At 38.2% G+C, this 16,468-nt stretch overlaps 1 protein-coding gene across 1 annotated transcript in view; it reads right to left on the bottom strand.

Moving 5' to 3' along the window:
- Positions 1 to 4,033: 4,033 nt before the first annotated feature.
- The window catches only part of LOC141438765 (zinc finger protein castor homolog 1-like), a 96,819-nt gene continuing 84,384 nt past the window's right edge, over positions 4,034 to 16,468 (bottom strand). Inside the window, exons 12-28 of the mRNA XM_074102721.1 lie at positions 16,213 to 16,414; positions 15,763 to 15,985; positions 15,320 to 15,455; positions 14,746 to 14,888; positions 14,319 to 14,469; positions 13,427 to 13,831; positions 13,247 to 13,348; positions 12,644 to 13,163; positions 12,210 to 12,553; positions 11,986 to 12,096; positions 11,657 to 11,805; positions 11,214 to 11,339; positions 10,461 to 10,580; positions 9,581 to 9,676; positions 8,965 to 9,053; positions 7,884 to 8,033; positions 4,034 to 7,052 (exon numbers count right to left, since the gene is read on the bottom strand). Coding sequence (XP_073958822.1) covers positions 6,895 to 7,052; positions 7,884 to 8,033; positions 8,965 to 9,053; positions 9,581 to 9,676; positions 10,461 to 10,580; positions 11,214 to 11,339; positions 11,657 to 11,805; positions 11,986 to 12,096; positions 12,210 to 12,553; positions 12,644 to 13,163; positions 13,247 to 13,348; positions 13,427 to 13,831; positions 14,319 to 14,469; positions 14,746 to 14,888; positions 15,320 to 15,455; positions 15,763 to 15,985; positions 16,213 to 16,414 — 3,225 coding nt within the window. The 3' untranslated portion in view covers positions 4,034 to 6,894. The remainder of the gene's footprint in view (positions 7,053 to 7,883; positions 8,034 to 8,964; positions 9,054 to 9,580; positions 9,677 to 10,460; positions 10,581 to 11,213; positions 11,340 to 11,656; positions 11,806 to 11,985; positions 12,097 to 12,209; positions 12,554 to 12,643; positions 13,164 to 13,246; positions 13,349 to 13,426; positions 13,832 to 14,318; positions 14,470 to 14,745; positions 14,889 to 15,319; positions 15,456 to 15,762; positions 15,986 to 16,212; positions 16,415 to 16,468) is intronic.

Raw genomic sequence — 16,468 nt, forward strand, 5'->3', positions numbered from 1 at the left:
TAAATGCAAACATGGCTGCACTCGTTCCGACACGGCCGTCTTCCGACACAGGCAACCAGTGGGCAACCGCCCCCGTCCGGAATGTTACGTTTTGGGTAAAATACTATATCTATGTGTCGGAGCCTTGTAGCCAGACCGATATTACTTCCACATAGTACGCCATAATTGGATTCAGCTCTATTCATGATCACGCACACAAAATTAAATCTATTATTAAATTAATTGATGGCCATTTTGGGCACCTACGTAATCATTTGTGAGGCGTATGGATTTTAACCGAGCTTGAGTAAAAGAAATCCTTTAAAACTCGTCAGGTGTTTCGCCGCGACTCCGTTTGACGGATCAAATAGAATTTGTTTATCGCTATCCCGCGGAAAGTACCTATGCAATTTTCCGGAATAAAATTATCCAGTGTCCTTCCCTGGGACTCAAACTATCTGTATATCGAATTTCATTTAAATTGTTTCAGTGGTTTAGACCAGGGACCCTACCACGCTCTCTTAATGCGATTCAGTTTAGGCTCTAAACTGAACTGCATCGCTATTTCGTACCACTACGTTGCTTTTGCGATTCAATTCAAGCACGGTTCAGCGACAGCGATACAGACATTTTCATTCACTCACTTCAAGCGGTTTTCGTTACCATGACGCTTAACTTGAGTGGGAATTGAATCGCTTCAGTGTCAAATTTAGCGATTCAGTATAAGTTACTCATTCTGAAAAGGTAGCACACAAACAAATAGACTTATAAACTTTCGCTTTTTAATATTAGTGGGATAATGGGACATATACATGTTTTATTTTATTTTATTAAAAGTTTAATAGTTTAGAACACAAATAGTAATAAGACGTTGATTTCAGTTCTTAAAGCGATATGGGAATAAGTACTTTTTTATTCAAAAAATTAAAACTTAAAACAATTTTGAATGTAGTGAATTAGTGATACCTACATTGCGTACATTATTAGGCGTTAACATCACGCCTGTATTCCCAAATGGGGCAGGCAGAGCATACGAAACGTTACCGCTTCGGAGCCGCTTTTAGCAATTTTAGGTTTTTGGGTGTAGAATTGTCATTACAAGTCATTTCAATTTATATATTTTCAATTATCCGATGATTCATTGTATAGTTGACTTAGTTCACGAAAAACGTTTTGTAATTTATTGTTTCAATTTTTTTTTCACATAACATAAAACTTATTACTTCATGTAAAATCACTAGAATACGAGTTATTTTTCAATTATCCTAACCTACTTTTCTGGTATCAGTTCAATTGTGCGAGGGTCAGAGTTCTGACCTAACCTAACCTAACCTTGTCTTTTGGTAACAGTTTGATTCTGCATGGGTCGCAGTTCTAACCTAAACTAACCTACTTTTCTGGTAGCAGTTCTAACATCTATCTAAAAATATGAAAGGTCCACCCTAGTACACGGTTTCCTCAACTGTACGTGATGTCGATTATTTTACAATGTTTTGTAATAAAACTTCGAAGAAATAAACATTGTTCTTTACTAATTCTGCCATTTAAAAACTTGAACAGTTTTTCTAATTCGGTGATATTCAAATTTCAATTCGATTGCTGGATCTAATGATTTACGAGTGAGTGAGATGCCGCGAATAGGCAATAGTTACAAAATAATGATTCACTAGTCGATAAGTAGGAAAGATTGCTACGCATGGCGAGATAGAGCAATCTCCGGAACTACTGAACCGATTTTAATATAACATAGACAACATTCATTTTCTCGCACTGATTGGTACACGACGGGTATCTTTTTCGTCCAATCATTCGCTTTTAGGGTTCCGTATTTAAGAAACCCTTTTAAATTCGCCATGTCTATCCGTCTGTCTTTAGCATTACAATATACATCTAAATCAAACCGCTATAATGTAGATGAAACAAAAATTTGAAAACAAAGGATTTTAGGAACCAATTCAATCGTGCACCATCGTGGAATCTTTTAACAAAAAAAGTCATAGTGAAACCGTATTATTTTACAAGGGAATTGGTTATGAAACGTACTGGGAGAACGTTGTAAAGAGAGTTGGAAATCAAGTTTTACAATGGTTTGATATTACATCCCACACGTGTGGTAGTTTTTTTATCAAGTAGCTGGCAAACGAGCATGCGGGTCACCTAATGGTAAGCGATCACCGCCACCGATGGACACCTACAGCATTATTAGGACTGCGGGTGAGTTGCCGGCCTAAAGGGGAGGGGGATGGAAAAGGGGGGAGGGGAGTTGGGCATCCGGATCTCCCACTCACCGTACGAAACACAGTAGCAAAACAACTAAGTATTTCACGCCGGTATTCTGTGGGAGTAGGAGTGTGGTACTAACCCGGTCGAGCCGGCCCATTCGTACCTACTGCAGCAGCAAGTGGTTACACTGATTCGTGATTGACCTCTATCTCCTGGTTATAAAATTATTTATGACTTATCTCGATAGACGAGAAGACTAAGCTTCTAAGTATCATCATCATCCCAGCCTATATACGTCCCACTGCTGGGCACAGGCCTCCTCTCAGAACAAGAGGGCTTGGGCCATAGTTCCCACGCGGACCCAGTGCGGGTTGGGAACTTCACACGCACCATTGAATTGCTTTGCAGGTTTGTGCAGGTTTCCTCACGATGTTTTCCTTCACCGCATAGCTCGTGGTAAATTTCAAATGTAATTCCGCACATGAATTTCGAAAAACTCAGAGGTGCGAGCCGGGGTTTGATCCCACGACCCTCTGCTTGAGAGGCGATAGGTCAAACCACTAGGCCACCACGGCTATATATATTAACATGTACATCTACACTATTTTTACGAGTATCTTTACAAAAACATGTTTTGCACGTGTTATCGCGGAGCAATGAACTAATTGGTTTTATTTCAAGCAAAGGAACGTTTGATTTAATTAAGTACTTTATTTTTTTGTTTTATGTAGGTATATCAAATTTAGGATAGGTAGTTTTATTTTAATTTAATTGTTATTTACCGTTTTCTGTTGTATTGGCTCTGTGCACGACATCAGCGCCACCTAGCGTCCGCAAGTTTGTCGGCTCTGAGGTTCTGACGTTTTGAAATTTCATTGCGACATTGTGAGAAAAATCAAACCTATACGTATTCATCTGTGATACCGTGATTTGGGTGTACAAAGGGCTGTGAATTCATTTTTGGTCATTAAAATTAAATGAGGTAAGTAAAATTTATTGCAAAAGTGTGTTTTATTTTGGTTATGTCAGGGTTTGTTTATTTCATGTTTAGTCGTACTTTTATATTAAAACAAAAAGATAAAGCTGCTTTAATGGTTTCTTTGAATAATAGTAAACATAATACATATAATTGACGACTTTTAGACGACCAGATGGCCTAGTGGTTAGAGAACCTGACTACGAAGCTTGAGGTCCCGGGTTCGATTCCCGCGTCGGGCAGATATTTGTATGAAAAATACGAATGTTTGTTCTCGGGTCTTGGGTGTTTAATATGTATTTAAGTATGTATCTATCTATATAATTATATTTATCCGTTGCTTAGTACCCATAACACAAGCTTTGCTAAGCTTACTTTGGGACTAGGTTAATTGGTGTGAATTGTCCCGTGATATTTATTTATTTAATTGTTTTATTTAATTTTGACGACCGGTTTTGTGTGTAAATATAAAAAATCTAAAATTCTCAATATAAAATTTCAACCAGAAACCGTTTGAAAAGGAAAATTGTTGGTATCTGCTGGACATGTGCGGGATGTAGAGGAATTAAGAACAAAACAGGGACTGAACACTGACTGAATTCAAAAAGACAAACATCTATTACTAAAATTAGAGCAATTAAGTCTACACAAATTGCTTTGTAATAACAGATTCATATGAGTATGACAGACGACAGAACCTACATTATTTCTACTTTTGGCCACTATAAGCGCTGCGATAGATTTCATTACCCCCACTAAGTACTTCGCAGTCTTCGCACCCAGCGAATAATAAATTATATTTAAGCTATAGGTTACTTCCGTCATGGTTTGTAGGCATTGTGATAAATAAAAATCTTGTTTCGTATATTCTCGTTTAATTTCTAGAACTCATGAGGTAAACAACACTAATCTATTTTTCCATACCAATAGTTTCAATCGCAAACAAACTTCTAAAAAAGGTATTCGGAATATAAACGGATTCTAGATACAAGGTTACAAAAATCAATTTTGTACGAAACATTCATTTTTTATTTGTTCAATATTCTAGAAAAACACTCCAGTCCTGTCTCGTATATTTTGTGCGTTATAATTAAGAAATTATTTATAAATTATAATTACTAAATTTAAAGCTACGTATGCTAAAATACATAAATACGCGATTAAATTATTTTTAAAAGTGTTTATGACAGGTGAAAACTTAAAAGAGTCGAAATAAAAACATTAAATGTAAAATTAGATAACAAAACAAGTAGAATAACAACCAATAATGTGAGAAATCATATTTTTATTGCAAATAATTGTGACTTTTTAGCTGCCAATGCCTTTTGTAAATAAAAAAAAAAACGAAAATTATAGATGATTAAAGAGGAATCTTAACTATTTTTGTCGAAATTAATCGTATTTTTATACCATGACTACTTTTATGGCACGGACTTTTACAGAAACAAAAAAAGTTTACATATTTTACATAAATAATGGGGGTGCAAAAAGTTTCAAAACATAATCAGCTGTCTATTTATTGATAAAAATGCCCATTTACAAAAAAGAAAAACTCAGATATCCAGATTGTCAAGTGTATTTTATTCTATTTTATGGAGGGGCATACATCCGTCTCATAAAATATCTAATATCTGACACAGGATTAGCCTCTAAGATGAATTCGTTTTATTAGCTAATTATTCCAACCAACTCATAATATCGGATAAAAAAAAACCACTCGAAAACATTATTCATTCTCATTCATCTGTGCGAATACAGTTGTAATTGATATATTTAAGTGTTTTGTCATATCAGATATCATGAGTGTACCTACGGCTGAGCTAAACGTAGAAAAAAAAACAAAATCGTTTCATTTGGGGAATCCATTTTTTTTGAAGTAAATGGGCCAAGTGCGCATAAAGTGACAATAGGAACAACGTGAGAGAGCTTACTCTAAAAAATACTGATACAAGCTAGGCGTAGGATTCATACAGGTTTAATCACTAACTGTCACATTTAGAGACGTCAATGAACATTAATCGTTTATTAAACATTTTCCGTAAAAAAAATTGACTTAAGAACAAATTCTTGTCTTCATCTATCCCGTGTTGATCGAAGTCTCTAAGTGTGGTAGTTGGATATTCCAACGACACTATATATCTACCGAGGAATGGATATGATAATAAAAACGCTGGGAACAAAGGAATGCAAAAGGTGCTCTCTGAAGGACACTTTTGACTAATACTGACTTTAATTTCAGTGATTATTACTAAACATATTTGTATGAATATGGCATTTTATGGCTACCCCATGAATCACAAACTTCAATCGATCCATAACTGTACATGTACATTGTCCAATTTCTTTAACATTCTATATCAATATATATTTTTATTAACAATGATTTTAATATATCTAATCTTATTTACATTGTTTATAAAATTGACGAATTTTAAATACTTTTTTGTTAAATTAATATTTTTTTGCACGCTAACCTAATGCGCGGTAAATTTTGACAGGGAATTTTGACAGTACCTTTTCGTACTCTGTCAGAAGATACCACAAGATATTGTCGAGTTCATGCGTCAGGCACATTGGTAATTTGAACCAAAATGTAATGCCTTACTTTAAAAATTTTACGAAGCCTAAATTAATAATACTATTCGTAAAAATGTCTTTTCTTGGGATAATAATAAATATATTTTTTATATAAACTATCATCTAAGATTGGTCGGGAGTTAGGAAAATACACACGTTCAATATAATTAACATGCAGTTTTGTAACTATTTTAGAATTTTCATCGTTATCTATTAAACCAGTTTATAAAAGAAACGAATATTCCAATTAAAAACGACTTTCTTTAGAGGCGTGAACATATAGAAGTATCTGAATTGTATTTATATATCATTGTCAATAATATTAAGGACTCTTTAACATTTTCAATAGGAATAATATAACCTACAATTAGAAATGAAAAATATTAAACTCGTATTTAACGGAGTTATCAAATTGCAAAAGTAATATAGTTTTTTATAAAGTACTTTATGTACTTTATGCATTTTAACCAAAACTTTAACACGTTCACGCCTCATTTAAACACACAATTACACATTTTCATTAAATTACAATATCTACTTCAATAATTTGAATAGTGTTTTAATTTAATTTTGGCACATTTTTGCCACAGTACTAAATCCGTTCAAAGCATCTAAGGCACTATATTGAGGGACAAACACACATCGTTACAAAATACAATCAAACTTTCTTTTATTGCTCTCGTTTCAATATAAGTCATAATCATCAAAATAGTAAGTTCCGGGTCTACTAAAGTCATTTATGACTACTAGTAAAGTCGCATGACTACTCACAAAGTCATTTTATGACTACTAGTCTTCCGCAGTAATCACTCACTCAATGTCTTTTCACTAACGACCTTTAATAAAGTCATTTATGTCTACTATTAAAGACACTAAAAGATAACTGGCTGTTTAATGCCGTTATAATTCGTGACTGAATAGATGTATGAAGAAAATTTTAATATAGTGTGTTATTCCATCACAAATTTTCTTTTTAACACAGGATTTCGTACGGCACCCAAATGCTTATAATATCCAGTATACAATACAGTACCATACAAAATGCTATTTTTACAGTCATCATTCAAATTTTACTTTCACTTTAGTCATAGCTTAGTCTAAATGACTTAACCCTTTCGTCATTGGGTCGCTGACGCTAGTCAGTTGGTCGAGCTGGTGGAAGGTCCGAGGTTCGCTTCCTGGTGCTTGTACTTGTGTGACGTCATCTGCGAGAGGCCTAGCACGGCGAAGCCGCACTGAAGACAGTGGTAGTGAGTCTGCTTCTTACTGTGGATGCATTGAGGCTCGTACCCGCATGCTAGAACGGAAAAAAGTTACAACGTCAGAGCAGAGATAATAAAATAGTCGGGTAGAGGTGTTTTTGAGGTTTTAATTGAATAGTTTCCTGGGTGGAAGGAGGTTAAATTACTTCACAAGACTTAGTCTAGAAAGTCACACGTCGTTTCACTTTAATGAGCGCATAACGACAACAATTTATTACTTATTAACGTAGTTAAGTAAAACGTAGCATCTTAACTAAGTAAGTAGGTATAACGTATTTTTTAAATGAAGTTAAATGAAACCAAAGTACGCAATATACATTCGAAATTTACCACGAGTTTTACGGTGAAGGAAAACATCGTGAGGAAACCTGTAGACACTGGTGAAATTTAATAACCTAACCTAATCGAAAATACAAATTGAGACATGGATGCACAGAAAAACCAGAAAAAGAGACCAGCGCTGGGAATCGAACCCAGGTCCTCAGCAACCCGTGCTGCGTGCTATAACCCCTACACCACCGCTAAATTTTTCCTGTGCACACATATCTCAGGTTGCTTTTTTCCACTACGCTACTTCAGCAGCAGCACTAGCGACATCTGTCTCAGTTTGTATTTTCGATATGGTTTCACGGATACCCGTAAAAGTAACAAATTTGGAGTTGAAATAAAAAATACAAAAAGACTCCAAAAAACCAATCATAACCTAACCTAATCCGCACTGGGCTCGCGCAGAAACTACGGACCAAATCCTCTCGGTCTGATAGGAGGCTTGTGCCCTGTAGTGGGACGTATGTAGGGCGAGATGATGATGATGACGACAATGATGATGATAATAATGATGATGAATGAAGTACGCAATAACATACCTTTACTAGGCGGGAACTTGTCGAAGCCAGCAGCTTGGATGCTGTCCAGTTTCTGATGCTGTCGACGATGCGCCACCACTTTGTTGGTGTCGGTGCAGACGAACTCGCACTTGAGGCAGTGGAAGTGAGAGGCTTTGTTCTGGCCCGTACCTGCAAGCCGGCCTTCACTTAACATAGTTTTGCAATAGAGCAGGAGCAGTCGGGGAACTTCAGTAGGTTTGTAATATCGTCGATTTTACCACAGTCACCAGAACCAATATCTGAGACAACAAAGTGTGCGTACCTATAACCGATACAATTCTATTTGTAGGGCCGGTAGGCCGTGTGAGATAATTTAGCACGCTCCCCTGTGGCAGATATTAATGCAGGTGACTGTCCAAATAACGGTAAAGTTTAATAGATTGGAGCTCAAAATTATCTACATTGGTATACTTTCACTTGTATCCCTTAGGGTGGGCACTTGGGCAGAGAGGTTTACTAATGTTTCTGCGAATAACGTTTGGCAACCTGTTTAATTTCGCAACTTTTCATTTCCCAACTGTTTAATATTTCTGAAACTGTAAATATTTCAGGATTTTTATAAAACTAACCTAACCAAACCTAAAGGGTTCTACACGATGGCCCTAAAATAAATCCTGAAATATTTACAGTATTAGAGTTTGCGAAATGAAAAGTTGCGAAATGAAACAGGTTGCCAAACGTTACGTTGCGAAAAGGCAGTACCCGGGGCAGGTTATGCAGAATATTAAACGCTACAGTTTTACACACCTCATTGAAATGTGGTGAAACCCATTCATGACTCTTTCAATACAAGCTCGTCGGTACGGGTACTTCTAAACTAAAACGAACTCTGATCATATTTTATTTAAGTATACAAAAATAGGCATAAATTAAACCACAATCACGCCTGATAGTAAGCTTATTCACCCTCGAAAAAGGCTAAATTTTAGCGATCAGGGAACACAGACGCAGGCAGGTAATTCCACTACTCACATTAACTCTAAACGATACTGGCAGTAAGCATTACAATACTCTAAGAAAACTTATCAGTCAGATTCAAGTAATATTGTGTGAAAATTACCGAAAGTCGACGCATGTGGACAGTCCGGACGCTGGCAGTACACGTTGGCTCGGTACTGCTGGAAATCACCACCCATGAGTGTATCCAATCTGAAATATTAAGAGATCATTTAAAGATACGAGTACATCAATAAACTTTACCCTCCTAGGTGGACGACATTGTGGGAGTTGCGGGTAACGGGTGCATGCTGGAGGCAAGCTGGGCCACATCGAACCACGAATAACAGATAACCGTTAGAGGAGAAAATTCTTCGAGTGGCGACCACGAAACGAAAGACGAAGCGTTGGCAGGCCTCCCCCTAGATCAGGCTTTTTTTCATTGAGCCCCTTGCAGATTATAAATAATACTCCTTGCCCCTTTAGTATTTTTATTGCTAAAAACGCGTTAATTTTTTTTATTTCAATATAGTTCTTGCCCGCAGCTTTGCCCCCGTTCCAATCTTTTTTAAATTTGTTTAACATAAACCTTGTCCTGTCATTCGCAATTATTTTATAAGCGTACCTGTACATACATTTCATTTTTATTTATATAGATACCCCCCCCCCCTCCTAGAGGCGCAGCAGAGGACATCTCCCGTCTGATGATGATGATGGTTGTCAAATAGATTCTTCCTTACCTTTCATGCCGTGCAGTGTGCTGCACGAATCTGGTCTTATCACAGAAGGAGTAGCCGCAGTCTTTGCGGGTGCAGTGGAAGTGCGTCTGGTGTTCCCTGCAATAGCCAAACCTCCGGTTAGGAACAGTATCGTAAAACAATAACCTAACAAACTTAGGGGCTGTTTTACCACCCATTGTTTAATTTTATTTGATAGATAAATGTGATGCCGTCTCGACTATTCTAACAAAACAAACAGAGGCGGCATAACATTTATTCGTCAAATAAATTTAATCCAGGCATGGTGAAACAGGGGGTTAGAAAAGTTTAAAAACGCCCGACGCTGATCATTTCAAAGTTCAATATCTCAAAAACGGCTAAACGAAATGTAGATAGATAGACATATGTACAGATATTGGCGTCAGCCGTCAAAGTTATAACACCCTTCTTTTTGCGTCGGATGACACACACGATGTTTTTTTTGCGCTTGTTGGTATCGATACAAACGCAAGTCGAACGCTCAGCAAACGCAAGAAAGCCGTCATGTTTTAACCACACGATCCACGTTTTTCGAACACAAGCGTTTCTATCGCGTTTGAATGGCGTCTGTCAACAATCATCGTTCCCCCCTCGCTGAGGCGCGGTGCATTTGTATAGATACAAACGCGCGCTTACAGCGCGTTTCATTTGCGACAAAAAACGTGTAAAAATCTGCCAAAACGCGATGATAACGCGCAGAGGACGGGCGCGTCGTGAGCGCGTAAAAAAACATCGTGTGGAAGGTCCCTAAGAAAAAAATCACAATTAATGTGTTCCATTGTGAAGTCAAATTGTTAATTTTAAGAAATTTGATTATGTTTCTAACTTTCTTTTTTTGCAACAAAAAATAACCGGATGTTACCTGTATCCGCAGTGTTGGTACGCGCAATCCTCATTGAATCGGAAACGCAGATAACCCTCAGGGATTGGCTCGTCCTTCAGGACGCGCATGTGCGGTCCCCGCGTCGTATGTGTACGTCTCCTGGAAAAACAAGTAGGTACAAATGTTTACTTTAGTCGTATCGTATAACTCAATATTAAGTTACTGTCTGAATGATGTAACTGACTAAAAGACAACGCACAGCCTAAACTAATTAGAGCTAGAGGCTCTAAATTTGGCTCTCTACTCCTCCTTCTTCGTTCATCCGTTCCTTTCTTAATTAAGGGTCACAGTAAACTACTTAAGGGACTTTTCAAAATAACCACGGGCTAGGAAACTCGCCTATTTCTATTCAACTATGGGGTAGAGCCACCAGAACCAGCTATTATGCTATAAAAATATTTACAGCCCCCAAGTAATTGAACGGTCTTTCATAATAATCATCATCATCCCTACCTCTATACGTCCCACTGCTGGGCACAGGCCTCCTCTCAGAGTAAGAGGGCACGATTAAGAGAGAGGGGCACGGGGGAACGATCTTTGTAAAGTGCCAACTTTATGCTATCATCAACATAAATTACTAAAATGACCCAGTTCCTTTACATGAGAGGCTTCTATGCCATAACTTACATATTCTATGGTATCTTTAGTTTATTATTGAATTCTATATATTCTAAGGGTTCAGTTAAATGAAACAAATTAATAAATAAAATGAAATTTGCAATGTATCCTTACGTTTTAGCAATCATCTCGGCCTCCTTGTCCAGACCAGGCGGCATGCCGTGGCCCTGCAGGAGGCTCTGTTCCAGGAGCAGTTCTGGGGGGTACAGCATCGTCGGGTACAGGGGGAAGGGAGAACCGCTGAAAACAGACCATCAAAATTGTTAGACTAAATGTCTGCCTAAAGGTGGGTTAAAGTCTATGGCGTGCATTGAGTAAGCAGCAGGTAGGCAGCGCTAGTGCTGTTGGTGCTCTGCGGCGACGCAAAGTACCAACTGCCTACCCTGGATTCGACCCAATACAATTATATCTTCACAGAAAATCTTTTACTGATAATACTAAGATTAAAATCACCAATTGCTATGGTACATACTTCTTTGAGATGAGACTTCGAATTTATTTTGTCAACAAAATATTTTATTAATCAGATTAATAAAATCAAATTTTATGAATCTTACCCTTGGCCAAATAGAGCAACTTGTGCTAGCCCTGGCAGGCCGGCCAGTGAGGCAGTGTACTGCTGCTGCATTTTGAGTTGATCCTGAAGACTGCCCTTCCTTCCACCAGCTAGGTACTGCTGGAGAAGTAGACTCTGCACAGCTTGAACCTGAAAGAAATGAAGACGTCAATGATTAACCGTGAGAAGAGAAAGGTGATGTTGAATATTGAGACTAACCACGAAAGGCCAAATCATAGCGATTGGTCATGTAAGTGGTAATAATTAGAAATAAAAAGATGTTTGGCTAAGAAAGTACATTATAGATGAAACCAAATTGAGTTTTAGTACCTGATCAGCTGGGTTCGGAGGTCTATGACCAGGCGATGGAATTTGGCTTCCCGATGATGAAGCCGTGGACGGCAATATCGATATTTCTGGATATTCTCTTTCCAATGTTTCCTATAAATCAAAAAAAAATCAGCAATGCGAACAGAAGAACACAAACAAATTTATTTAAATGAATTTATTAATAAAGTTACTCGTAACTAATGTAATTCAGCAACTTAGTTTACCTTAGTAGCAGCCAATCCAGCTGGTCCCGGGTCTATGGAATTACTATGTTTCTTCACCATATGACTGAACAACACTTTTAAATCCACGTATGGCTGACAACAATGTGGACAATGGTAATGCAGGTTCATCCCTCCAGCATTCTTGTTCAGTGGACATGCTTGATCATGGCAGGAAGGCGGGATGGTTGGGCCAGAGGTCTTTGGTGGGTCGAAAGGTTTCTTCTGGTCGTAGTCCATTCGTAGTTTCAGATCTTTTGATGGCGAAGCGTCGTAAATGCTACGCGGCGACGACGTATTGCTGCGGAGGTGAGACGACGGGTAAAAGGTTCCCGTCGCTTTTACTACTAGAGAGAAACAAAAAAATGTAATTAGAACCGTTTTTTCAGCAATGACTTTGAAAATAAAATTGTTATATTTTGAGGAAAAACGCTCACCCGACATGTTATCTTGTTCTTTCTCAATTTCACTCTTAATAGAGAAATTGGTAGGCGTGTATGATTCATTCATATCTTTCATGGAGCCAACACTGTCTACTGATGCTCTCTCTTTTAATGAATAGTCTTTCACTTCTTCATAAGGCTTATCTTGTTCAGCCTCACTTTTAATTACTGGAGTACCTCTACCATGTTTATGAGTAGCTAAAGCCGAGTACTGAGTTAAAATTGCAGGGCAGTTGTTTCCTTGTGCACAATGGAAGTGGTTCCTCAATTGATTCTTGAAACAGCTCTTTCCACCACAGTGGTCAAATGAAGCGAAGTAATCAAAGCCTTCTAATAGTGGGCTAATTGAATGAGATTCCCTCATATGAGTTTCCATGATGACGTGGGTTTCTCCAGCAAAGCTACAGTTGAAACAGTGGAGATGTAGTCTCGTCATCCTCAGTTGGCAGTTTGGATATGACTGTGAGCATGATTCTGGTGATGTGAACACTTCAAAATGCTGAAATTTGATGCGCTGTAACAAAAAATAAACGATGTTGTGTTTTGAACACCAGAATCTTCTGAAACTCTAGTACTCTTTGATGATAAAAGACTCACCGGAAACTCTTCAATAGTAGCTATAACAGGAGTCTGTGGAGCGGACGGCAACTGGTTGCATTTTGGTAATTTGAATGACGTGAATATAGCTTGCGGTGTGACCTGAAATTACAGTTTCTTTAGTCCTCGATCGATACAACCAAAATTCAGTTTGTTATTGTTAAATGCAGTAATACTTACATTGTCGGTCCAAACTTCAACTACCCTATTCTTGGGTGGTCTTCCTCGCTTCCTACTAAACATTTCATCCAAAGATGTTGAAGGGTTCACATGCTGAGGAACTAACCCGTGATTGGGTCCAAGGCTGAGTTGAGCTTGCAAGTTAGGATTCAGCTGAGAGCTGAGACTTGGCGTCATTTGAGCCAGCTGGGCCAAGTTAGGAGGGAGGTTTGGTATATTAGGCACTTGGCCGAGCTGAGCAGCGACATTAGGGTGTAACTGAGCAGATAGTTGAGGAGTGAAGTTAGGTGCGAATCTTGCAGCTAGGTTAGGTGACATGGGGCTTAAAATGGCATGTTGCCGGTGGTGCTCTAGACGTCGGAATGGGTGCTCTTCTGAGGACAGTATGACAGCTCCGCAGTTTTCCTGTAAACAAAGCAAAACTTATTAAGGTAATAAACAATTTAATATAAAGAGGTAGCCAATGTTCCAGGTCCTTACCCGGCATTTTAAAGCTGATGGCCATATGTTTATTTTTTTAATGAAATAAGACATGCAAATGGTCAAGTGGGTTCAAGTTGCACCTAAATTAGAACCAGTGCCCATATGCGTTGGCTCTGATCTGATGCACCCAAGTTGCCCAAAGCCCCACAGCCCAAAGGCAATGCCTCTGATGCTATTTTTTCCCGAATGCTTTCGCTCCACGCCACAACAAAATACTGCAAGTACCGCAGCTTAGAATCAAGACGAACGAGTAAGCCGATGAACTTATCTTACCATCCGTTAGATTGTTAGAATCGCTAGATTATCTAAGTATGAACTTACTGCAGCTTAGAGACGAAACGATCAAGAAAGACAATGTTAGCAGTTTAGATGAACTTCACCAATCTTTAGATCTAGATTAAGAACTTACCCAAGTGCAGTGGTAATGCGTAATATCCCTGATATGCTGGCAAGCAGAGTTGCTGCAAGGGTTACCGCGCGAGAAGGTCATGAAGTAGGCTTCGGTAACTTGGTTTTGCTGCTCGTGCTCCATGGCGTGCTTGACCATTGTGTTGTGGCAGCTGAGAAAAGAACAATTGTACATTACATTTAACATCGCATCTAGATGTAGGCATAACAATGCATGCACTGCCGGTTACGTATGTTTTCTTTTTTGTATTGCTACTGTCACAATTTTGCAGGAATTAGAAGCACATATGCGTAAGTTAATAACAAAGTTAAGAATATTATTAATTAATTCTATAAATAAACTGAAACTATTATTTCGTAATGGGACTAAAGAATAATGATTATTGATTGACTGACTCCCAATACCTTAATGCGTTATTGAAGCATACCTGTGGGCCATTTTGCAGTTTTCAGCCAAGCAGTGGTAATGCTTGTTGAAGGCACTGCATTTGCTGCATTTGTCCTCTGCTTCAGTCCCACCATTAAAAGTCTCAATGTACTTTCGTGTCACTTCCTCAACTACGGCTGGGTTCTGTAAAAAAGATTATTCGATAAAAATCTGTTGGTACTTAATTGGAAAACCAAAATATTTCCGAGCTAACCGTAGGTAACGAAAAAAATAAAAAGCATATAATAAAAATAAGAGATAAATAGCAGTTGTTTTCAAGCCTATCATCTTCATCTTAGACTATATGTACATATACAGGTACAGGCATCCTCTCAACTCCAACAATCAAGTCCAACTTACGCGGGTTGGGAACTTTACGCACACCGCCGAATTTTCACAGTAAAGCTCGTGATAATTTTCAAATGTAAAACAATGTTTAAAAAAAACTCAGAGGTGCGACTCCGGGGTCAAAGCTATGACCCTTTGTTTGAGAAGCATCGAACCAATAATCTACCACGACATCAGTATAACCTAACATTTTGATCATATTGGAGATCCTAAGTCTGATTACTTACGAAAGGGTAAGGATAGTCAGAATCCATCATGGAGTTGGACATGTCGTCGTCAATGTGTAAGTTGGCGCCGGGAGAGTACATGCTGAGGTCAGCTCCTTGCTGCATCAGGGCGTTCTGGATCACCGAAGTTGGAAGACTGTGAAGTATGAAAATTTAAGGTAAAGTAATGATAGATAAAAAACTACCACCTACTTTTACGAAATGACCGTAAAAGTAACAAAATTTGGAGTTGAAATAAAAAATACAAAAAGACTCCAAAAACGAATGTTAAAATCGTAGTTATCAGTGACCTGGTTAAAATTTAATGAAATAAGTTATCTTTTCAGTAAAAAGCAAATTACTTTAGCAATAGATGACAATTAAGTAACATATTAGATAGTTATTTATAAGTTCTACAGTATTCCTACAATGTTACTGACAAAAAATCACAGGTCTTCACTTACCCAAAGCTCATTTCCTGCTCTTTCCTCTCGTGTTTCCTCTTATGTGTGAAGATTTGACTGCTAGAGTGTAACACGTAGTTGCAGTGCGGACGGATGCAGTGGATGTGGTTGCAGGTCCTGCTAAAGCGACAGTCGCGGTAGGGGCAGGCTTCGTTCTTCATGTATTTTTTGAACCCGTCCTTTGATAACGCTTCGTCTTTTATATGATAGGTCTTGTGTTTTTCTAGAAGATGGTAAAAGATTAGTATTCAAATTTTGGTAGTATTTTGTCACTGCGTGGTCAAGAAATTTGCTAAGATTGCTCTTGAGACTTAGGAATGGAAAGGAAAATATCGAAGATAAGGAAGGCGTGGAGAAGAATTTGGACCTTCAGGAGTCTAACAATAAAGTTAACGCATTTAGTATTTGAACTTAATCAAATTGCAGCTAAGAAGTTCTCCATCTACTAACCCATGTCAGCTTTATTCTTGAAAGTGTACGTGCAGCCTAGCCTTCTGCAGTGGAAGTGCGTAGTCCGCTGGCCAGCAAAGACACAGTGAGGGGCGGAGCAGCTCTCAGTAGCCCTGAACCTTTGGAAGCCTTCCTGCAGAATAGCTGAGTCCTTACGGTGGTAGTTCGCGTGCATTTGGACATCTGATGTAGAGATGTAGACCTGGAGAAAGAAAAATGAAATTAAAACTAATTAAATCAAACCCAGAACATGTAG

The sequence above is a fragment of the Choristoneura fumiferana genome, chromosome 19, assembly GCF_025370935.1.
Source record: "Choristoneura fumiferana chromosome 19, NRCan_CFum_1, whole genome shotgun sequence".
Classification (NCBI taxonomy): Eukaryota; Metazoa; Arthropoda; class Insecta; order Lepidoptera; family Tortricidae; genus Choristoneura; species Choristoneura fumiferana.